Source organism: Budorcas taxicolor, chromosome 5 (assembly GCF_023091745.1).
Source record: "Budorcas taxicolor isolate Tak-1 chromosome 5, Takin1.1, whole genome shotgun sequence".
In the NCBI taxonomy this organism is placed as follows: domain Eukaryota; kingdom Metazoa; phylum Chordata; class Mammalia; order Artiodactyla; family Bovidae; genus Budorcas; species Budorcas taxicolor.
The window spans coordinates 115,394,758-115,419,955 of record NC_068914.1 but is presented as its reverse complement, the minus strand read 5'-3'; the positions used below and the strand labels follow the sequence as shown (position 1 = coordinate 115,419,955).

The 25,198-nt window shown below is 46.4% G+C and overlaps 1 protein-coding gene across 1 annotated transcript in view; it reads left to right on the top strand.

Moving 5' to 3' along the window:
- SYN3 (synapsin III) overlaps positions 1-25,198 on the top strand; it is a 448,396-nt gene that overhangs the window by 5,049 nt on the left and 418,149 nt on the right. Inside the window, exon 2 of the mRNA XM_052641399.1 lies at positions 15,599-15,656. Within this exon, the coding sequence (XP_052497359.1) occupies positions 15,599-15,656 (58 nt within the window). The remainder of the gene's footprint in view (positions 1-15,598; positions 15,657-25,198) is intronic.

Below are 25,198 nucleotides of genomic sequence, written 5' to 3'. Positions count from 1 at the left end.
CTAGGTTTGATTTTTTTTTCAAAATGAGAACATTGATCATGACCCAAAAAAAGATTCTTCATAACAAGGTTGGGTGTACTTCCTTGATCTCAGTTTTACCTTCAAGGTCTCTGGAGCCTGGATGGGCTTGGGAGGGGGATGTTGGGGTGAAGGGGGCATAAAGCAGCTAAGGCTTGGCCCCCGACCCCTCCCTCCAGGGGTCTCTGAAACCCTCCCTCCTCTTGCCTCCCATGGTCCTTGTTCCCAGAATGGCTGCTCTGCTCTTTCAGCAATGATCTGTTGTTGTTGTGCAGTCGCTCAGTGGTGTCTGACTCTTTGTGACCCCATGGACTGCAGCACACCAGGCTTCCCTGTCCTCTACCATCTCCTGGAGCTTGCTCAAACTTGTGTCCATTGAGTCGGTGATGCCATCCAAGCATCTCATCCTCTACCACCCCCTTCTTCTTTTGCCTTCAATCTTTTCTAGCATCAGGGTCTTTTCAGTGAGTCAGTTCTTTGCATCAGGTGGCCAAGTATTGGAGCTTCAGCTTCAGCATCAGTCCTTCTAGTGAATGTCCAGGGTTGATCCATTGTTACCCTCCCTCTTATTCTCCACTGTTCTCTAGGATTTCCTTTTTCTTTTACCTGTTGAGGAGGAAATGAAAAGGGGATTCTTAAACACCCCTTAGCTACTATCCTTTCAGCCTGGAGTTTGTGAGGCTGGCTCATCCTACTATATGATGGTTAATGATACTAATTAAAGCACCTTGTGCAGTCTGGATTCACTGAGAGTTGCTATGTTGTGTGATAATTTGTGTCCCCCCCCCCCCCCCCCCACCAGCCACCCATGCCTACTTGCTGTCTTTGTGTCCCAGAGCCTACTGGCTGGCTCTCTAGGAGACCTAAAAATCCTGGTTTGCAGCGTGTGCCCATTTCCATGGTGTAAATGCTCTCATGGTGGCCAGTGTGACTTCCGGTTAGACTGAGCGGAAGTAAGGTGAATCTCAGGCCCCATGATGCCCAATGCAGGCTGTTCTGGTTGGAACGGTTTCGGACAATGACATAATGCTAACTGAAAATATATTACACGGTGGGCTCCAGGGATACAAAAAGGGTAAGACACAGGCCTTGTTCTTGCAGAAGAGACAACTACCTAAAGCCAATTACAACACAGCATGATGTGTGCTGTGGTGGCATGATGAAGTGTATTTTAAGTTATCTACCTGCCTACAGGGCAGGTAGATAATGGGTGCTGGGAAACATCTGTTGATTGAACAAGTGATTTGGAGGTGACATTACAGGTAATGGCAAGGGTGAAGGTGTGACAGTGATGCTGAGAGTGACCTTGGTGGCATTCTTTAGTCTCCTTTTCCCCTCTTACACCACTCAGTCTAACCGGAAGTCACACTGGCCACCATGAGAGCATTTACACCATGGAAATGGGCACATGCTGCAAACCAGGATTTTTAGGTCTTCCTAGAGAGCCAGCCAGTATTCCACCGCCAGTCACACTTTCTGATTTTCCTAGGAAGGATTTTACAGACAAGAAAGCAAGGCACAGACATACCATGCACTGACTGAGAGACCAAAACGGGAGAGGGGGTAGGCTGGGGCTTTAACAGGACTAACTCCTTTGTAGGCGTATCTGATGGTGACCTACCTCCTGCTGACTGTTTCCCAGGGCTTCAGTGTTTGGCATGATGTAGGTGCTAAGAAGTCTAGGTTGAAAATGAGTGAACACACAAATGAAGAAACCAAGAGCTCTTTGGGAATGCGGTCAGGTTCTCTTCCTTGTCATATGGCAAGCACCTGTGCCCTTTGCATGACCAGGCATTGTGCTAAATGGTTTTCATAGATTCTCTGATTTAATCCTCTCAACAACTGTATGGAGTACTATTACTGTTCTCCTTGTGTGAAGAAGGGAGCTAAGGCTCACGAGCCCAGGATGAGAGCAGGCACAGTGGCGTGTGCAGCTGGCTCAGGCCGGCCAGCTGACAAGTCTGGCATCCCTGTTCTCCTGTCATCCTAACCTCTCCCACCTGAGCACAGGCCTCGTGTGCTGTGCCTGAGGGCTCTGGAGCAGGGCTCTGGAGCCTCATGTGAGCGCACACATCCACATGCTCATGTCTGACTCATGTGGGCACACACACTCATGTCCAAGGGCAGGACTCCCTGTTACAGCATGGTGGCCAAGCACAGTGACCTCCTCCTCAGAGGAAAGTACCCACCTCAAGCACCCCCTCCACCAGTGCCTTTGGGCAGCCAGAATGTTGAGGTGCCAGGGGAAGTGGGGTTTCCTGTAGCCATCCAGACACTCGTGAGCTCAGGGTGTCTTGGCAGCCCCTTGAAGCCTTGCTGTGGCCTAATTGGCCCTAGGGAGACCAGGACTTTCTGCTTCCCACTGTGCCATCTTGTCGGGGGAGGGTTGCAGTGGGTGGGAAGGGGGTATTAAATTCAGAGCTGGCATCACCAGCAGGGGCTTTTGGGTAGAGTTGCTTGTTGCTTTAGCCAGTAAAAATGGCGATGTCCAATTAATAATTAGACAATGAATCAGTATAAGCATATCCCATGCAATATATAGATTTGTACCACAAAACTATTTGTTGTTTATCTGGAGTCCATAATTAAGTAGATGTCTGCTAGTTATCTTTCCACCCTACTTAACGGAGGGTGGCAACAAGAGGCAGTGCCCAGCCCTGCTAACATGGGCCCAGTGAGAAGCTGGCCTTTGTGCGTCCTTGCTTTCTGGTTAGGGAGCCAAACCAGCCCTCCCACCCCTTCCATTGACCTCATTCTCAGGAAGCTGCTTTCCCTGCCTGTGATGAGGACTAAACAGTCGCAGTCACCAGCAGGGCAGGAACAAAATCGAGTGGACAGTCTCGAGGCAGACTGCCTGGACCCCGTCCTCTCTCTCACTCATGAGACCTTGGGGGAGTCTGGCCTCTGGGCCTCACATTCCTCCATTGTAAGGCAGGATCGTGGCACCTCTCACGAAGGGTCAGTAAGAGTTGGAGATGATGGCACGAGGGGGCTGGTACTGGGCTTAGCTGTCGTAACGGGCACTGAAATGGTGATGGTGTTAACAGTTTATTGCAGGGACTTCCCTGTGGTCCAGTGGCTAGGACTCCATACTACCAATGCAGGGGGCGCGGGTTCAGTCCCTGGTCAGGGAACTAGATCCCACATGCCACAGCTAAAGATCCCATATGCTGCGACGAGAACTCCACATGCCACAATGAAGACGGAAGATCCTGTGTGCTGCAGCTAAGACCCTGCACAGCCAAATAAATAAAATGAAATAAATATTAAAAAAACCCCAGCTAATTGTGATACTAACTGCTAGTGAATATAGTGGCCCTGGCAGTCAGTGGGGAGGAAGCCACTTGGCATGTTTCTCAGTTCAGCTGGACGTGCTTGAGGGCTGCGTTCTAGAAGCCCTGGAGGAGGGGTGTCTGGGTGCTGGTGGGCTGGCACACTGTCTACTCTGAAGATGGGAAGACGGGGACCGGGCTGGTTCCCCTCCTCCTAGAGTTGGTCGGGGGCTCAAGGCAGGATTCACACCTGTCTGTTGGGGACACTAGGCTCTAGGAAACAAAATCCTTATGTTTCCCCCCACCCACCTCTTCCCCCACCCCTAGGACTCTCCTTGAAACAAGGGCAATCCCTGCCTGTTCCCTGTGGGGAAATCCAGAGGTGGGGGGCAGGGAGCTAGGAAAGGCCTGGTGAGAGGGGTCTTGCCATCCTCTTACTCCCTTCATTCACGGATTCACACAAGCCACCCCCTGCAACCTGGGGTGGTGCTGGACTTCTGGGCTCGTCCTCCCACTCTGGGCAACCCCTGCCACTCCCCCTCCCTCCGCCCTGGTGCCTGGTGCGGGAGGGGCCTTGGGCATTCCCCAGCAGCCTGGCCTGTCGCCTGGACACCAGCGCCGCTTTCCCAGGCCCGGCCCCTTTTATCAGGGGGACAATGTCCACACACAGTGAGGGCCTTGTGTGGCACCCAGGCCCCGAGCCCTTTGACTTGAGGAATTTTTCAAGTGCTGACCTCTCTCCGTGAGGTCTCCCCGCCATCCAATCCAGAGGCTCTGTGCCCCCGGCCGCTTCCTCCCCTGCTCTTGCACGGCGAGAGGGAGGGAGGGAAAAACAGTGAAGAGTTGTCTCCTGCCCTGGTAGAGTCTTCATCCTGTGAGAGTGTGGCTAGGAAATCTGGGGGAAGTGTCTTAGAGCAGAAGGTAGCGTGGGGAGGAGTCTGATGGACACTGTGTCTTCCCCAGTTCCCCCTTCCCTGCTGATGCTGTGAGATCTCAGGGGGGCCACTGTCCTCTCCAGGCTTCAGTGCCTTCATGAATCAAACAATGACAATAAACTGAGATCACGGTCCCCAAAGCACTGTTTCCGTCAGAATGACATTCAGATTATCAGGTACTGCTCTTCACCTTCTGTATGGATAGAGTTCTTTGTTTGCAAGAAAAAGAAATGACTTTGGCTGACTTAGGCAAAATGGAGGGTTTATGGAAAATATGCCGGAGGCTCACAGAATGAAGAGAAAACAAGAAGACCCAAGTTTTGGAGAGGTCAGGACCCAGGGCTCTGTCTGGACCTAAGAGGCAGGAACTTGTGAACACTCTCTGGAGAAGTCAGCTCCTATTGTCTTCCAAGCTTTGTGCCTCTCTGCTTAAAAATAAAATTCCTGGGCAAGAACAGACCTGACTGGTTCCATAAGATGTCCTGGGGACACTTGGGGACAGTCCCATCAAGACTGTGTGCAAGAGAGAGGCTTGGTTCAGGAATGCGAGTGCGGATGGGGGTGCTGATAATAGGAGTCAGAATGAGTGTGGGACAGCCACTCTGAGAGGCTCTTCCAGAACTCCTGAGACAGAATATCCAGAGGAGAGCTCAGGAGACATGTTTTAAATGATGAAGAGCCGAGTTTAGAAACCGTCATGGCTAGAGGACCGGTTTCATGTGGCTCCCAACTGGTAGAACTGAGGCCAGTAAAGCAGACAAAGAGGGAGGTGTGTCAGCTCAGTGTATGTAATGGGAAGAAGACCATGTGGGCTGCCCAGTGAGGGAGTGAGCCCCCATCACTTGCAAGTTCCAGTACAACTAGGCTGGCAACTTGGGAGGAATAATGCAGAAGAGGCTCAGACTCTGAAGGGGCCAGCCTGCAAGCCCTTAAAAAGAGTCTCAGACCTGAAACTTCTCATTTTCCTCTCTCTGCTTTTATGTCTCAGTCATTTTTCCTGCCATTGCCCTGCCTTTTTCTGGATAATTGCACTGTCCAACTTCTGAGTCTTTCCTCATTCTTCAAAATGTGATTTTCTTGCCTAGGTCCTCCTCTTTAAGAGAAGTCCCTCAGATGCCATGGGCTCTCCTAGCTATAGCTGTTCTTGTTCCTTCAGACTTCACCTGCCTGGCTACAGCCTTGCCCTGGGGAGGCAGGTCACTGGGCAGACATCAATCTCACTGCAGAATGTCTTTCCTCCTGGGGCCTGTGTAAGCCTGCATGGGATGTGTTTCCTCAGCAGGAGGGAGGCTGTCTGTGATGGCAAGAGAGAGGGGACAGTGCTTTGTATCCATTTTGCTGACCTCCAAACCTGAGTTTGGAGGAAGGGCAGTGGTGTGGGCTTCCTGAAGATTTTCACTGAGCTAGTTGCCATCTTCATAATGGAATTAGTTAAATTAGGGGTTGCTTGTGCAGCTGCTTACAGGAGGCAAGGTGGTCGGTGAGTGAAGGGGCAGGTGCCAGGAAAAGGCAAAGGCGCAGAGAAATATTTCCCTGCTGTAAGGAAGACAGCAGCCCAGGCTCTATGACAGATGCCTCTGCCACTTGACACAGGCTGCAGAGAGACAACAGGGAGCCATGGGGACTGTTGGGCATGAGAACTGACGCCCCAGCTGCAGGCAACAGCTGCCGTCCTCTCGGCTGGCTTTTGCCATGTGGAAATACAGGTCTCGTGATGCTCAGTTATTGATTTTCAGGGGGAGCCAGAAGTCTGAATTCTTGAAAAATGAATTCTCTGTTTTAAAGTCAAAAGTATATAATGTAAGTCCAACAAAATAAGACTGTGGACTCCATGAGGTTGGCCAGTTAGTAATTTCTGATGAAGAGAGGAGTCAGTAAATATTCTTCATCTGGGCCTGTCTCCTGACTAGACCAGGAGCACCAGGATGGCAGGGGGTTGTTTTGTTCAGTATAATTCCTAGGGACTAGCACAGTGCTAGGCACATAGTAGAGCCTGGATAGAGAGATGGAATACTTCCCTGGTGGCTCAGACAATAAAGCGTCTGCCTGCAATGCAGGAGACCCGGGTTCGATCCCTCGGTCAGGAAGATCCCCTCGAGAAGGAAATGGCAACCCACTCTACTACTCTTGCCTGACAAATCCCATGGACAGAGGAGTCTGGTAGGTTATAGTCCATGGGGTCGCAAAGAGTCGGACACAACCAGGTGACTTCACTTAGAGAGATGGAGGGATGGATGGGTAAGCAGATGGGTGGGTAATTGGTTGAATACGTGGAAGGAGGGAAGTGGAGGGAAAGTAACTTCTCTTAGGCTTCTCCTTCTGTGCCTTGCCCTTCTCACCTTGACAGGCCTCACACAACCATCAAACACTTAATATTCTCATGGTTCCCTTCTTCTCATCCTCCTCATACCATCTAAACCCCTTTTAGAGATGATCAGATATAAGTCACTTACACCTTGGTGTGAATTACCTTTCAGTGTGTCATCGTTTTCATGGGCATTTTGCCAGGTTGAGCCCTTAGTGTTGCTGTTTAGTCACTAAGTTGTTTCTGACTCTTTGTGACCCTTTGGGCTGCAGCACACCAGGCTCCTCTGTCCTTCCCTGTTTCCCGTGAGTTTGCTCAGATTCACGTCCATTGAGTCAGTGATGCTATCTAACCATCTCATCCTCTGCCAGCCCCTTCTCCTCTTGCCTTCACTCTTTCCCAGCATCAGGGTCTTTTCCAGTGAGTCAGCTCTTCCCATCAGGAGGCCAAATTACTGGAACTTCACCTTTAGCATCAGTCCTTCTAATGAATATTCAGAGTTGATTTCCTTTAGAAGTGACTGGTTTGATCTCCTTCCAGTCCAAGGGACTCTCAAGAGTCTTCTGGAGTACCACAGTTCGAAAGCATCTTAATAGATAAGCAAGATGCTCTTTAAATGTTTGCTGGGGGAACAGCTTAGCCTTCTAAATGTGAACTGTTCTTGTGAAATGAAGGCTGTGGACTTTCAGAATTCTGTGGGAGTGAGGATGACACAGTGTTGTGTTTCTGGAGAGAAGAGGGCTAGGGATTGGGAGGTAACATTCTAGCATAATCCCTGCTGTCAGAGTGAGTGGGTGGCTGACGATTTTATTCGCCTTAAAGGCTGGTGCTGGGGAGAAAGAGGAGCTCCCAGAGGGTAGCCAAGGCAGGTTTCCATCATGCTTGATATGAAGCTGGAGATCCTTTTAGAGTAATAAAGATACTGCCCCCTTCCCCTGAATGATTGTCACTTCCTCACGTACATGCCCACCTCTTGAACGACAGGAGGGAAAGAGATGAACAGAAACATCTGCCATGTGTCAGGGATAGCATTCGTGGGGCCTAATGGCAGACAGAGTGATGTGCTTATTTTTGCAGATGAGACTAGTGCTTGGAAAGGTTGATGTTTGTCTGAGGCAGCACTAGGAAGTAAATAGCAGAGCCGGAGAGGACCAGCTAGTTCTAATGCTAGCAGTGCTCACCTACCTCTTTACCTGGAGGGTGAAATCCACACCAGCAGCTCACCAGAGAGCAACCACTTGCTGGCACATTTTTGGCAGGTTCCCAGAGGCCTTCAAATCTGCATGCTCATTTTATCCTCATGACCCTGTGGGTAGATCTTCCCATCCTCACCCTTCAGATAAGGGAGCGGAGGCTTATTCAAAATCATGTAGCAGGTACCAGAGCTGCCATTTCAAATCCAGGTCTTCTGCTCCGTGCCCGTCGCTCATTTTTCCTGCACATTGAGGGACATGCCCCAGGAGGATGCATTGGCCCCCCGAGTGCCACCAGTACCTGCCTAACTCTTTTGCCCTTGTGTGCCTTTCACACATATACACACTCTTCAGACCTTCTCAGAGCCATCTTTGCAGCCCTTGATACTGGCAAAGGATAGGTACCAAACATCGGATGGATGGATGAATGGGTGGATGGATAGATGGATAGATTGATGAACGGGGTCACTTTACCCGGGAAGCAGTCTTAGGCTCTTAAACTGGGCTGGGTCTCTTTCAGTGGGCTGACCTGGTCTTAGAGCTAATGTCCTGTGTGGTCATTGTACTTTATGAGTCTCACCCTCCCATTGGATAGTAAACCCCCTGAGGCCAAGCACTGAGTTCTCTTCATTGCTATTTCTTTAGAGCCTGCAGGCTCTGGCACAAGTAGATGGTTAGTACAACTGTGTTGAGTATCTTCCAAAGAAGGCTTCCCTGACTTCCTGGATCAGATCTCCCTGCTCCCCACATTCTACCCTGTACCACCTTGTTCATCATATTCATCACTTCCTTTTCACCTGGTTAGTTTCCTGACTTTTCCAAGAGAATGCTAGCTCCACAAGAGCAGGGACTGTATCAGCCTTTCACCCCATACCTAGTAGGGTGTCCAGTCCTTACAAGGCTCAGTGAATAGTGGATAAATGATGTGAATTGTGAGCAGACCTCCACAGAGATCTCCTTCCCCATTTTTTGTCAGAGGCCCTAGTGGGTCTCCTTTCCTTACCTTCACAGATCCTTGTACAGATGTAGGGGCCCTTGTCACTCTCAGAGAGCCCCTCCCCTTTCCAGTTCCCTGGAGCCCTTCCACTTCCAAAGAGGTACAGTGAGGTTGCCCCATCACTGGAGGGTCCCCTCTGACAGTGGGAGGGGAGCAGGAGGGTTAGCTGTTCCTGGGAGTAAATAATGGAACTAGAATTGGCCACTTGATGCAAAGAGCCAACTCACTGGAAAAGACCCTGATGCTGGGAGAGATTGAAGGCAGGAGGGAAGAGGGCGACAGAGGATGAGGTGGTTGGATGGCATCACCAACTCAATGGACATGAGTTTGAGCAAACTCCAGGAGATGGTGAGGAACAGGGAGACCTGGCGTGCTGCTGTCCACGGGGTCACAAAGAATCAGACATGACTGAGCAACTGAGCAACAACGGAATTGGATCTCTGAGTTAGAACTCCATGTTCAAAGGCCCTGCTTTTGTCACACCTCCATCCATCCAACCTATCATGTTAGCCTCTTTATCTTGCTAACTGGAAAACCCTGAGTGTGTTCACCTTCAGAGTTCTCCTATGTGATCCATCATCTATCTCCCCCAGTTTCTGTCCAGGCCGCAAATCAGCAACTGACATGTTTTATCAGAAATGTTAAAATCAGTTTCTAGGGCCAGATCCTGCCTTCGCTCTCCCCCCACTCCTCCCCCGATAGGCTCTAGTGTGCCTGGGAACTTTCCTGACCCCTCATCCCTGGGAAGGGCACCGCCAGGGCCGAGCCACACTGACTTTACATCCCAGACGAATTTATTAGAAGGGCGCTGCTTGTGCACAGGTGGATCCTGTTTGTGCTAATTCTCCTCTTCCTTCTGCTGCTGCTGCAGCCATGAAAGAGCTCTGTATCGCTCCCCATAAATCTCTCTCACACACACCACATCCCGCCTCCCCAAACTAGGGATTTCCCACCCCAGGCGGCACTGGTTTTATAATATTCTTCTTCCTGGTGCCTCTGATGTGGCAGTAAAATATGAGACCACCCACAGAGGTGGAAGCTTTGTAGAATCAAGAGCTTCCCCCACCTCCTTCCCAAGGCCAAGGCCTTGACTGATTGGCCTGCGGACTCAGAAAACTCATTATGAGAATAAACATATTAGGGCCTTTGGAAGAGGTCTGCGTTTAGGGAGGCAGAGCCCTCAGGCACAGTGGGGTCATCCATTCTACCTGAGGTCAGACAGCCAGGCAATTACACAGGCAGCAACCCCAGCCCCCAAGGCATCTAGAATTCCAGACCAGCCCTACCCCTTCCTCTGCCAGACGGAACTGTTCAGAGGCAGCTCAAGCCTGAATGAGCCCCAGGCAAGGAGGCAGCAGTCTGTGTGGCCTGTCAGGAGACAGACTTCTGACTCCGGGCCAGGCAGGGGGATGGACCGCCTGACCCTCAGCTTCAGCCTGAGTCGTCTGGCAGGCCCTGCGGTGAACATTCCACAGATGGGCAAAACAAGTGTTTCTCCCGAGAAGGTGAGGCCGGTGGAGGCCAGAGCTGTTTGGGTGGTGGTGGTGTAGTGCTGCGTGCTCTGGGTTCCGAGCTAATAGTTAGAATCCTGTGCGAGTGGGACGCTGAAAGGGGACTCCACGTGGTAATGGGTGGGGATTTGTAAGTGTTGTGTTACACCGTTGTACCAGTAGATGGCAGCAGAGCACCTGGAGCGCGAGCTGCCCCTTGGGCTATCCCAGGAAACATATTCATTTACCCAGTCAGCAAGCATTCCTTAAACATGTGCCTGTGCCCTGGCACGTCGTGCCGGATACGAGAGATGCAGTGAGCTTTGAGACACGGTTTTGGGTTTCCAGGAGCTCCTAGACTAGGTGTATGGGGACAGGGGATGTGTAATTCCAACCAGAATGATATTTGTTGTATGGTGGTTAAGTATAGCACCTCGTGGGGACCCAGAGGAGGGACACCTAACCCAGTCTCATTGAGGGGGTGCTTTCAAGGAAACAGTGGTCAGGGATCTTGGAACATGAGAAAGAGGTGAACAAGCAGAGAAGGAGAGAACCGCACAGGCTCAGACTCATAAAAGCACAGGAATTGCAGAAAGTTGAGCGTGTCCAAGAGGTGGGCAGAAAACCAGAGAAGAAATGGGTCATAGGTCAACAGGGTCTACATCATGAAGGAGCCTAGAGGGTCTAGACTGAATCCTGAAACTCTTAGAGCACAAGATCTAACTCACCGTTGCTGCTTGCTTAGAGGCTCTGTGTGACTGAACCTGTGGGAGCTGGTCCCAGCCCTCCCGCTTGGTCGCTGGGGCCAGTACAACAGGAGGAGGGATGCGAAGGGCCTGCAAGCCTTCTGTATCAGTTCAGTTCAGTTCAGTTGCTCAGTCGTGTCCGACTCTTTGCGACCCCATGAATCGCAGCACACCAGGCCTCCCTGTCCATCACCATCTCCCGGAGTTCACTCAGACTCACGTCCATCGAGTCAGTGATGGCATCCAGCCATCTCATTCTCTGTCGTCCCCTTCTCCTCCTGCCCCCAGTCCCTCCCAGCATCAGAGTCTTTTCCAATGAGTCAGCTCTTTGCATGAGGTGGCCAAAGTACTGGAGCTTCAGCTTTAGCATCATTCCTTCCAAAGAAATCCCAGGGCTGATCTCCTTCAGAATGGACTGGTTGGATCTCCTTGCAGTCCAAGGCACTCTCAAGAGTCTTCTCCAACACCACAGTTCAAAAGCATCAATTCTTTGGCGCTCAGCCTTCTTCACAGTCCAACTCTCACATCCATACATGACCACAGGAAAAACCATAGCCTTGACTAGATGGACCTTAGTCGGCAAAGTAATGTCCCTGCTTTTGAATATGCTATCTAGGTTGGTCATAACTTTTCTTCCAAGGAGTAAGCGTCTTTTAATTTCATGGCTGCAATCACCATCTGCAGTGATTTTGGAGCCCCCAAAAATAAAGTCTGACACTGTTTCTACTGTTTCCCCATCTATTTCCCATGAAGTGATGGGACCAGATGCCATGATCTTTGTTTTCTGAATGTTGAGCTTTAAGCCAACTTTTTCACTCTCCTCTTTCACATTCATCAAGAGGCTTTTTAGCTCCTCTTCACTTTCTGCCATAAGGGTGATGTCATCTGCATATCTGAGATTATTGATATTTCTTCTGGCAATCTTGATTCCAGCTTGTGTTTCTTCTAGTCCAGCGTTTCTCATGATGTACTCTGCATATAAGTTAAATAAGCAGGGTGACAATATACAGCCTTGATGTACTCCTTTTCCTATCTGAAACCAGTCTGTTGTTCCATGTCCAGTTCTAACTGTTGCTTCCTGACCTGCATACAGATTTCTCAAGAGGCAGGTCAGGTGGTCTGGTATTCCCATCTCTTTCAGAATTTTCCACAATTTATTGTGATCCACACAGTCAAAGGCTTTGGCATAGTCAATAAAGCAGAAATAGATGTTTTTCTGGAACTCTCTTGCTTTTTCCATGATCCAGCGGATGTTGGCAATTTGATCTCTGGTTCCTCTGCCTTTTCTAAAACCAGCTTGAACATCAGGGAGTTCACGGTTCACGTATTGCTGAAGGCTGGCTTGGAGAATTTTGAGCATTACTTTACTAGCATGTGAGATGAGTGCAATTGTGCGGTAGTTTGAGCATTCTTTGGCATTGCCTTTCTTTGGGATTGGAATGAAAACTGGCCTTTTCCAGTCCTGTGGCCACTGCTGAGTTTTCCAAATTTGCTGGCATATTGAGTGCAGCACTTTCATAGCATCATCTTTCAGGATTTGAAACAGGTCAATTGGAATTCCATCACCTCCACTAGCTTTGTTCGTAGTGATGCTTTCTAAGGCCCACTTGACTTCACATTCCAAGATGTCTGGCTCTAGATTAGTGATCACATCATCCTGATTATCTGGGTCGTGAAGATCTTTTTTGTACAGTTCTTCCGTGTATTCTTGCCACCTCTTCTTAATATCTTCTGCTTCTGTTAGGTCCATACCATTTCTGTCCTTTATCAAGCCCATCTTTGCATGAAATGTTCCCTTGGTATCTCTAATTTTCTTGAAGAGATCTCTAGTCTTTCCCATTCTGTTGTTTTCCTCTATTTCTTTGCGTTGATCGCTGAAGAAGGCTTTCTTATCTCTTCTTGCTATTCTTTGGAACTCTGCATTCAGATGTTTATATCTTTCCTTTTCTCCTTTGCTTTTCGCCTCTCTTCTTTTCACAGCTATTTGTAAGGCTTCTGTATCAACGTCGCCTATTTATTATCATCACCAATTTCTCATCTCTGAGGGGGCAGATCAAAGTGAGGCGGAGTGTAATTCCATTCTATAACCCCCAAGAGGGTAAGATGTTTGTGGGTCCTGAGAAGTTCTAGTTGTGACCATTATGATCATTATGAAACTGTATTGTGCAAGGAAGGAAGAGACGGGCATGTTTTATTTAAATGTTTGCCACCTTTATCAATTTTAAATGTTGGGCATATGATACATAGACTTCCATTTGTTCTTTGGCCCCGTGCTCTACAAATATTAGAGGTGGGCTTATCCCAGTGTCTGGAGTTTGCCAACATTACCTTTGTTCGTGATAAAATTCACAAATAATGTGAAAAGTTTCCCTTTGCATGAGGCTGGTCAAACACACATTTTTTTTGGAAGACCATCCTGGGAGAAAAAAACAAAATCTTGTTTTTTAAAGTCACACTGACAACTCCTGTTCCCATAAAGTTCTATCCACTTGACGTCTAAGCCTGTCAACACTGTAAGAAAAAGTGGCATTAATATTAGAGCTGTCAGTCTGTGATTCAGGCAGTCTTGAAGAGAGATGAATTCCACTGGACTTGGCTAAGTGTAGATAGAGAGAATTCAGGAGCAGACAGACTACAACTTGGTCAGAGCATTTGTAGAAGGATTCTTTCATAAGTGGAAGGTTGAAAAGAGATGGGAACATCAATGTTCCAGGGAAAAGAATAGAAGAGAAACTAAGAAGATTCTTGGATATAACACTACTGATAAGAGCTCAAGCATGTGGTCATACCATAAAGAAGGCTGAGCACCAAAGAATTGAGGCTTTCGAGCTGTGGTGTTGGAGAAAACTCTTGAGAGTCCCTTGGACTGCAAGGAGAGCCAATCTGTCAATCCTAAAGGAGATCAACCCTGAAAATTCATTGGAAGGATGGATGCTGAGGCTGAAACTCCAATACTTTGGTTGCCTGATGTAAATGCTTAGTCATTTAAAAAGACCCTGATGCTGGGAAAGATTGAAGGTGAGAGGAGAAGGGGACGGCAGAGGACGAGATGGTTGGATGGCATCACTGACTCAATGAACATGAGTTTGAGCAAGTTCTGGGGGATGGTGAAGGACAAGGAAGCCTGTCTGCTGCAGTCCGTGGGGTCACAAAGAGTCAGACAGGACTGAGCGACTGAACAAATTGTGGTCATACCTAGCTGAATGGAAAGCTGGGATATATTGATATATTTCTTGGTGCCAGTCTATAAAAGTTGTCTCTGTGGGCAGAGAAGAGAATTGGGATTGGGAGCAAATAGCTGTCTGTGCCACAGAGAAGGTCTATGGAAATGTTCAACACAGTGCTCAGGTTTCAGCAAGTCACTAAGAGCTCTTGGTTTCATCAGACCAACAACCAAAAAGAGCCAATGGAAACTTGTATTACTTCTGCTTTGTGGGAGGTCATCTAAACCCAGGAGCACCTCAACGTTTGCTGCTGTTTTTCAGGGCTGAGAAAAAGCATTGATCTGACAGTGAAAGTCCAGGATTCAAGCCACTTAGGCAAAGTATTTCATCTCTCTGGGTTTCGGTTTCCTTATTTATGGAATGGAAGTAATAATACCCACCTCATGGTGGTGGTTTTAAGTGTTAAATGAGAAGGGCTGTAGGTTAAGAGTATAGCACAGTTTTTGGGCACAAAGTGAGTACTCAAAAAGTATCTTTTCCTTCATCTGTCTCTTCAGTCATTTATTCTTTCAGCATATATAAATTGAGCTCATACTGTGTATCAGTACTCTGGTACATGTTGGAAATAGAATGATGAGTAAGACGGATTGTTCCTAGCCTGGAGGAATTGTGTTATAGTTCAATGGGAAACAAGCGTGAACCCAGTTACTAACTATAAGGAATTATAGTAAGGGCTGTGATACAAAATTAGAGCATGAAGAGAGAATTTATATGAGAAAAGAGATGACTAAGGTCAAGATTCGGATGCTTTTAGAGAAAATGGACAAGTGGATGGATTTGAGAAATAATTAGTATGTAGAACCCATGGCGATACAGAGAGAGAAGGAGGTGATAAGAATGAAGTTTTTGCTTTGAGTGATGGGCAGATGGGATGCCATATACTGCTGATGGGAAGACAGAAGCAGGGGTGTATAGGAAAGATGATGGAAGGGTGGTTGGATGAACAAAGGGGCAGATGAGGTCTGCTTCATTGGAGAGATGGACAAATAAAGGAGTGGATGGATAGAGCAAAGTAATAAGTCATTTACAGGTCACATAGGGTCTACCTAATAAAATAATTCTGCATTGTTTATTTGTGTAGGACTTTTTATTTCTTTTGATCCTTAAAATAATGTTTATAAATATATTATGCAGACATTAATATCTCCCTTTTACAGAGGATAAAGCGGAGACATAGAGTTGTAAAGTGACTTGGCAGAACCGAAACCTGAGTCTCCAATCCTTCCATCCTGTACTCTTTCCCTTTCCCATGTGATACATATAAGTAATGAGAAAATCATCCATCTAGGTGGGAGAGAGCAGGAAGGTGGGGAATGTCTCTGGACATGCACCTCTGGGGGTAAGGCCTTTGGAAGAAGGGAGGAAAGAGTGAAGCAACTGGTATCCTTACTCAGTAGATTTCTTCCTCTCCTTCACAGGGCCAAGTATTTCCATGGAAAGAAGGTGAATGGAGAGATTGAGATCCGAGTGGAACAGGTAGGTTGGAGCTAGTCTTTAGTGCTATCACCATGATCTTTTCTATAGGCAGAGCCGTTCCCAGGAGTGTACTTGGCCCCATCTTCTGAAACTGTAATGAGTAAGGATTACCAGAAAAATCCTGGCTTATACCTGGAAGATGTCTTAAATTCCAGAATCATTTAGTCCAATAGTTTTCAACCTTTCAGTTTTAGCAGCAGAACCTTTATTCAAGAGGAATCTCAAGTAGGGCCCATTCTGACAAATAGAGACACATAGAGCTTCTCTGATGGAAATAGGCAGAGAGAGCCCAAAAGTCTGCTCCATTCTGTACCACCTCCCTCTGTTCCCCACCATGGTCCCTGAGGTGTCTCTTTGGAAGCACAGTGTAGGCGCACAATGGGTTTGAATCGTGACTCTCTCGTTTTCTAGGTATTGGGCAAGTGAGTCTTTCTGTCTTTCATTTTCCTTGGGATTAAATTATTTAAAGCCTCAAAAGAGATTAGAATCTTGACTACTGGCTCTTGTTATTACCACTAGTATCAACATCCACACACTTCATTTTATAGGGAGAAAAAGCACAGACTTGCCTAAGGTTATAGTGGAAGTCAGCGGTAGAATTAGGACCAGAGCTCGTGGCCTCCAGATCTAGGACTCCTCCCCTTCGTTCACTGAACACTTGCTGGGGACCAACTCAATGCCAAGCACTGTGCTTGGCCTTAGGAGAGCACATCAGAGCATGGCCTCTGGAGCTCAACTCTTGGTTCCAGTCCCAACTAACTTTGTGACATTAGTTCAACAACACTTAAGCGCCCTGAAATTCAGTTTCTTCATCTACCACTGGAGTAGAGCATCAGCTTGATAGGGTAGCCAAGAGGATCGAATGAGTTAGTCCAAGAAAGTACTTAGACCAGCACAGGGCATACAGTAACACTTAGTAGATGTTACTCGTTTATCATCATCCTCATCATCAAAGGCAAGCAATAAGATGGAAAAGGTTCTTTCAGTAAGATGAACTCAGAAAAGCACCATAGAAAAATCGAAGGATGTGACTTTTCCAGCACTCTTTTTGAGTTTGATGTGTTGGAGGAACAGAAAGTTTTTTGAGCATCAAATTTGACTTGGCTTAATATTAAAACACCTACAGCTTGAATTTCAATTTGATCCTGTGGCTTTCAAGTCAGTCCAGTGTCTACTGGTTTTCCTTCCATGGCAAAGAGTGGGTTATTTTTGTTCACTTGACAAATATTTGTCAAACATCTACTATGCTAGCTAGCTCACATGTGCAGAACGAGGATAGAGAAGCAGAGGTGCTGTCCCAAATAACTTGTGGTCTAGGAGGGGAGGCAGGATAAGTCTTCACAGAACCCAACACAAGTGGAATCCAGGAAAGAGAGATCCAAACTCAGTGTGTGGGCACCAGAAGCCACAGCTATTTGGAGGAGTCCGAGTGACTTCAAGGAGGGGGTAGTATTTCAAATGAATTGTAAAGAATGGCTAGGATTTCAACAAGTGGAGATGGCAACAGGAAGAGTGAGGGGACTAAATCAGCATGAGCAGAGGTAAGGAGAGTGGAAGCTCGGGGTGTGGAATGATCGAGGACACCGTCTTCCCCTGGCCCTAACCTATTCATCCTCCCAAATTCTCTCTCTACCATCTACCTGGCATCTTAGCTAGAAACTGCACAGTCTCCTGGCTGCCTCCTTTTCCCTCCACCATTACACCTGTTCACCACATGCTACAGACGCCATGCCCCACATCCCTCTGGTCCATCCATTCTTCTCCATTCCCACTGCCAATTCCTTGGCTGAACCATCATCAGCTCTCATCCTGTCTTCATAATCAACAGCCTCCTAAGTTCGTATTTTCATCTACTTCCAATTTATTTTTTGTACTGGAACCAGGCTGATCTTTCTGAAAAAACAAAGTTTTAAAAGTGTTAGCTTTAAAATTCTTTTCTCGGACATTCTTTATTTAGCCCTCCCACCGCAAATCTAAGTCAGGAAACGTGGTCATTCCTTTACCTAGCACCCCAGTTTTTCCTTTCTAGCCCTAATCTGAGTTTTCAACCATGTATTTAGGTGTGGTGTTATTTGCATGAGGATAGGGACCATGACTATTTGGATCTCACTCTGTTAAATAACACAGGGCCTGGCACATACTAGAGCGGAAGCAAATATTTGCAGGATGACTAACTGATGGATTCCACAGATTCCAGTCTGCTTGTCAGTCTCCAGCAGAGATAAATTGCTGTTCTTTAATCTTCCCTCAAAAATCCAAGTTTTCCATAAACCATCTGGTAAACGCTCAGTTGCTAGCTGTCTCACTCCATTTGTAAACCCCAGGAGCATGTTTTAATTTTGCCCTGTATCTCAATGCTGCTTCTGGCCCAACTTATGGGTGTAAATCTGTAAGCAGGAGCATCAGAGAGAGTTGTCCTAAGAATAGCTCACCTAGGACCCTGGGGACACTCAGCCAACCTCTGAAGGCTACAGCCACACTGGAGAAGTTGGCTAATTTAGAGTCATCTTGATTTCTCGTCATCTTCCTCTGTGGCAATCAGAAGGCAGATTAGCCAAGAGGCCAATTAGCAGTCATTTGGGCATTTTTCCCTGGAAGATATGCCTTCCTTAACTCATCCTAGAGTCTGAATTGTTTGTCTTTTCCCATCTGGATCGATGGGTGGGTCACATAAGCAACCCCCTAGGAATCTCACATGCATCCTTTAGCACTTAGGAGAAGTCTTAGGATGGAAGCCACTGTTTAGTCTGAGCTGGCCTCACATTTTGGAATTCTGTCTCCCAACTAAGGGCCAAATTAACCAGATAATTGCACTGTCTGGGTTTTGCTGGACAGAGCAAATGAGTTAGTTGTGGTTGGCCTAGAGGAAGCCTCCGCCCCTTCTCTCCACCCTCTTCCCCCCAGTTCAAAAACTGTTTGCCTCAGCTTTTGCAGAGCCAGGAATCAAGAAACCCTGGGGAGGCCAGTGGGGGAAACTGCCTCATGTTGCATCCCATTACCCAGAATGCCCTGCTGGCTCTGCAGGGCCTCTCAGCAGTGTCCTCGCAGGGCCTGAGAGGTTCCGGCCAGGGTGGCTGGCATGTCAAGCTCTCTTCTGTTTATATTTGAGGCAAAGGATCTCTTTCTCCACAGGTACAAGTCACCCCTCTGTGGGACTCAGCAGTGAGGTTGATGAATGGATTAATATCAAGTAGACTCAAAGTTCTGAGCATAGCGGGCTAGTACTTGGTGGGGCAGAGCCTTGGACTTCATTCTTCGTTAATAAAAAGACCAAAAATTGTAATAGTCTTTCCTCGGTGTTAACAGAGGTACCAAAGCCTAAGTGGCAGTGCGTTGCTCCAGCAGATGGAAAGAAAGGCAGGAGAAGGTGAAGACCCTTCTCTGATTTACGTAGGAATGCCCATGGCTCCTTTGGAATCCTGTCCTTGCATGATATTGGAGTTGAGATGGGCTTTGGTAGATGCATATGGATCCTAGGGAAGGCTGTTGGTTGAAGTCCTGTTCATCTTCTCCTCTTTTTATATTTCCTCAGCTTTGTCTGCTGGAAGCAAAGATGGAATTTCTCCCTTAAAAAAATTTAAGCACTCAAGACCATCATGTATATACATCATGTATATATTTTCATACCTACTTCAGCCTACCATCCACAATTCTTTCTGGGGCAGTCCTTCTTAGAGTAGACCCTAACTGTAGATATTGTCATAAAGGCTGTGTTATATTTCAAGAAATAATTGTCAGTGAGATAGAGAAGTGGAAGTTGCATGTTAGTTAATTCAGTTTTGTGGCTTGGTAACAGGTTGGACATGGCCCCCACTAAGAAATGACTACTTGATAGTAGTTCACCTTGAGGGAAAAACATCTAACACTTTGCCAAACAGCTCTGCCCTTGGCTGTGTTCTACATCTTCTTCTCAACTGTGATTTATCGAGTTACAGTTGCTGATGACTTGAAGTTAATGGGAGAGAGAGTATGCTGGATTAAATTTGATATGATCCAACTGAGTAAGGATACAATATAAGATCCTATGCAAAAGCTCAGCGGAAGAGGAGCAGGACTGGGGAGACTTAACTTATTAACATCTCATGAGGAGAAAACAAGACCTAAAATTTGAGTTAAACAGATTCTTAATATTTGTGAGAAGTATGGTGTGGAAGTTAGGATTGTGACTCTAGTATAAGATATACTGGGGATGGAGTCTCAGCTCCATCATATTTTAGCTGGGTTGACCTTCCACTTACAGCATCACTAAGTATTAGCTTTTTCATATGAAAAATGAGGATAATAATTTCTACCCCCTAGAGTTAATATGTGGAGTGAATTAGTCAGTATAAGTCATATGCTTGGCATAGTTTCTGACATGTATATTAAGAGCTTAGTAACTATAGTTATGGGCTTCCCTGGTGGCTCAGTGGTAAAGCATCTGCCAGCCAATGCAGAAGATGTGGGTTTTATCTCTGGGTTGGGAAGAGCCTCTGGAGAAGGAAATGACAACCCACTCCAATATTCTTGCCTGGGAAATCCCATGGACAGAGGAACCTAGTGGGCTATATATAGTCCATGGGGTGGCAAAAGAGTTGGGCAAAACTTAGTGACTGAAACAACAACCGTGGTTATGGTTGTTACTCTCTCAAAACCTGATGCATTATCAGGCTGCATCATCAAAGTACAGCATTTAGAATTCAGGAAAGTGATGGCACACACACAGCACACACACACTCTCATTGTTTTAGCCAGACTCCAGTGAGAGACCCCGTTGTGCCATCACACCTGGAGGAGATAGAAGCAGCCTGGAATGCCTCACAAAGAGAGTGGCTGCAGCGAGAGAAGCAACGGAGATCAGTGTAAGGAACTGGAGACGCTTAGTCCGGAGGAGAGAGCCTTTGGTAGAACTCATCGTACTCTCTGCAAATATTCACCACCTGAATGAGTGGTTGAAAACAGTTAGAGCTACCATATGTTGAGTATTAATACTTAGAAGGTAAGGATAAATGCCTTTTGCTGTTTAGATGGGCACTATCATTGTCTCTATCTTATAGAAACAGGCTCAGGCGGAATAAGAGGGCTTTCTCAAGGTTGCCTGATTTGTAATTGGCAGGAACCTGTTCTTGAACCTAGACAGTCTAAATTCAGAGTCCTCTTATCCACTGCATTTTTCTGCCATTTGTTGCAGATAACCAAGAACAATAACCAGATGTATTGGTTAAATGATTTTGTATGCATAACCTTATTCCAGCCTTACCACAACACTTTGAGATGAGTATGAGGGCTCTCCCTATTTGGCAGATGAAGAAACTAAGGCTCAGAAAGGTTAAACATTCTGCTTGAAATGAGTGATGGAGGAATTTGGACCCAGGTTTCATCTGCATGTGTGCTGAACCACCAGCCTATATTGTTTCACTAGGATTAGAATTCAGGCTAATGGTACAATTATACAAAAAGATGGACTTCAACTTGGTATAAACAGACATTGTTCAGCAACGCCGAGTAATGATGAATGGACCACATTCTTTTGGTGGGTAGGGAGTCCCTGTGTTGGACATGCTCTGGCAGAAACTAGATGCTTAATTTGGGAAATATTTCACAGGAAATGTATGTACCTAATCAGATACAACTTTCATTATTTTTTCTTATTTTTTTGCATAAAAGTAATATGTTTAAATAGTCAAAAATTAAAAAGGTAAAAAATGGTATCTGGTGAAACATCTACCTCTAACCCTACTGCCCTTACCAATCTACTTCTCTTTTGACTAATCATTTAACTGGTTATTGGCCAGTTCATTTAACCATTATAACTTGTTCCTTAGGCAACTTTCCAGAGAAATTTTAAATGCAGTAATCAAATACACATTTGTGTTTGTTTTCCTTTGCTTTTCATAGATGGTTCAGTTCAGTTCAGTTGCTCAGTCATGTCCAACTCTTTGCGACCCCATGGACTACAGCACACCAGGCTTCCCTGTCCATCACCAACACCCAGAGCTTGCTCAAACTCATGTCCATAGAGTCAGTGATGCCATCCAACCATCTCATCTTCTGTTGTCCCCTTCCCTTCCTGCCTTCAATCTTTCCGAGCATCAGGGTCTTTTCCAGTGAGTCAGTTCTTTGTATCAGGTGGCTGAAGCACTGGAGTTTCAGCTTTAGCATCAGTCCTTCCAGTGAATGTTCAGGACTGATTTCCTTGAGGATTGACTGGTTTGATCTCCTTGCAGTCCAAGGGACTCTCAAGAGTCTTCTCCAACATCACAGTCCAAAAACATCAATTCTTTGGTGCTCAGGTTTCTTTATAGTTCAACTCTCACATCCATACGTGACTACTGAAAACACCATAGCTTTGACTAGATGGACCTTTTTTGGCAAAGTAAAGTCTCTGCTTTTTAATATGCAGTCTAGGTTGTCATAGATGTCATAGTTTGTCATAGATGGTAGTTGATCAGAAAAAAACCATAAAGAACTGTGTTCAGAGTAGTATTAAATATGGAAGTTTGACTCCAAATGGGTCAAAGGGGGAACTCTTATTGCCCAGAGTTGCAGCAGTCCTGCATTCACTGTTATCACTGCCATGGCTAGAGCTGCCACTATTGCCAGTGGGAACACGAGCCTGAATCCCCCTGATGCTGGAGGAATTGCCACCAGCCTGCTTTAACCGCTACTGCTGTTGGCAAAGCTTTGTTGCCACCATCTTCCTAACCTCAACTCTTACCTGAATGGTAAGAAATTGGTAGAAATTAGCTGGAATTATGTGTCAAAAGGGCTTCCCTGGTGGCTCAGATGGTAAAGAATCTGCCTGCAGTGCAGGAGACCTGGGTTTGATCCCTGGGTTGGGAAGATCCCCTGGAGAAGGGCATGGCAACCCACTCCAGTATTCTTGCCTGGAGAATCCCTATGGACAGAGAAGCCTGGCGGGCTACACAGTCCATGGGGTTTCAAAGAGTCGGACACGACTGAGTGACTAAGCACAGCACAGTGTGTCAAAAGAACCCAGGAAGTGTAGAAATAGGCGTTCAGCCCCCGTAGTGCAGAAGAGGATAGGATGGGTGTGGGGCTGAGTGGCAGTCAACAAATGAGCAGTGCAGTCCATCCGCACGTACCCTGTGGTTCAGTGTATCTTAGAGTTTATTCCTTGAAAGTATGTGCAGAGCTGCCTCATTCTCATTAATGGTTGCTGAGGGGCTGTTATTTGAATATACCATCATTTATTTTCCATAACTTTACTATTATAAACAATGCTAAACCTATGTCATTTGAAGCATCTGTTTGTATGCCCCCAGGATTCCTATCTAGAATAGAAAAAGTGGTTATTAATGTATTGCATGTAGTGCTTGCTATAATGCACCTCGAAGAATGAAGGACTTTCCCCCGGCTGCTGGAACTGATACCAGAAGACAGCCCTCAGTTGTCAGCCCTCATTCTGTGCCTCACTCAGGTGAAAAGTGCTGCCTTGCTCAAGGGTGCATCTCCTGTGACCTTGGCTGGCACAGGGTGCAAAGACCTAGCTCCTTTATCCCAATTTGAGACAACTCTGAAGGGCCACCCCAGCTTCAGAGTTCCCTGTGGAGTTGGTGGAAGCGTCTGCTGAGATGGCAGTGCAGCCCAGCTGCTCTCTCTGCCCTGTCCCGCCTCCTTGCCTTTCTTCCCTTCCAGTGGTGGTCCCCCAAAGTTCTCCCTAATGAACTTCTCGTGGGCTAATGTTCATCTCAGAGTCTGACTCCCAGGACATTTATAACTCTGATAGATATTGACAAATTGCCCTCCACAGTGGTTATACAAATGATCTATAAGGCCCTTTGGGTCTGAATTTCTAGGACTTTACATGCCTCGTGGGTTCTGGAGACCTCCATGCACAGAATGCTCTCCTGGTTCCAGCCCAAGCATCGATGCTGAACTCTGAAGTGCTTCATCATTTGATCATCATATTTGACCTCCTTGTGTTTGAAATTCACCAGAGCTTGGTATTTCTCTGCAGGGCTGAATCCGGCAAGAACTCTACCCGCTCTGATCCACTAAGCCTTGTTTTGTTAACACAATCCTGCAAGATTTATTTGTTTGGCTTGGCTTACCCTGACCTCAGACGTTCTGTTTTGTATTATTTTTAAAAGCGTGCAGGTCTCCATGGAGGTTTTTTTTCCTTTTCAAATTTAAGAAACAGCTGGAGGAATAAAGAAAAAAAGCAGGTGGGACACTAGGGCTATTAACTGAAACATAACTCATTAGAGGAGCAAGTGTTTCTCTACTTAACCATAACATTGATTGATGTGGATTTATTACCACCCTTGGTCTACCTTTAGGCTCACTGACTTAGGAAGACAATAGAGAAATGGAGAAACAATAATCATGGTGATAGTAGCAAACATCTTGAGCAGGGACTGTATGCTAGAAGCCACGTTACAGCCTTCCTCTGTATTAATACATTTAACCTGCACAATATGCCTGTCACTGAGGAAACTGAGACTCAGAGAGTTTAAATAAAGTGCCCAAGCAGAGTCACACAGCTAGTAAGAATGTGGGGATCTAGGGATTGGAAACAAGTTTCAGCCAAGTCCAGGTCTTCATTCTTAACCAAAGTAGAACGTGTTTGTCACTCAGTCATATCCAACTCTTTGTGACCCCACGGACTGTAGCCCATCAGGCTCCTCTGTCCATAGAATTCACCAGGCAAGAATACTGGAGTGGGTAGCCATTCCCTTCTCCAGGAGACCTTCCCGAACCAGGAATCAAACCCAGGTCTCCTGCATTGCAGGCAGATTCTTTACCAAAGTATATCTATCAGCTTAAATATGTTGGATCTTGAATTTGCCTTCTTCAAGTTCTTTGCCTTTGCTCTCTTTGCTCAGGTTCTTTGAGCACATCACTCCACCATTGCTTCCTATCTCACCCTACTCGTTTGATCTGCTGGATAAATTAACAAGCTCTTATGAGATGTTCTTCCAGCAAAAGACTCCTCCTTTCCTGACTGACCCTGATGGCTCTGACTCATCATTTGATGTTTCTGGCTTATTGCTGCATTGTTCCCCTGTTCACAGTTCTGTTTGTTCTTTTTTCTCCCCCAAGGGTTACTGTTTGTCTTTAAGTGTAGCTGTATATTTTTAGATTACATTAATAGTGTTAATAGCTCAGACTCTGGAACCAGACCTCCTGGGTTGGAATCTCAGCCTAAGTGACCTTAACCAAGTAATTTGACTTCTGTGTGCCTCATTTTCCTCATATGTAACATGAAAATAACAATAACAACAGGAATATGTACCTATAGAGTTGTTATGAGAATGAAATAAATTAGCACATGTGAAAAACGCAGAGCATATCCTGGCATCCAGAAGGTGCTGCGTAAGTGTTAGTAGTTGTTTTTACAGCTGCCTTTGCATCATTGATCACATGTCACTTGAGTAGTTTCTAGGTGTCAGTATGTGGCATTATTCAGAAATGGAAAGAATATAATCCATTCTGTAGAGCACTTAGCTGTGTAGTTGAGGAATCAGACATATATGCATGTCATGTTTATATCTGTGTTTTTATTATTTATACACACACACACACACACACACACACAC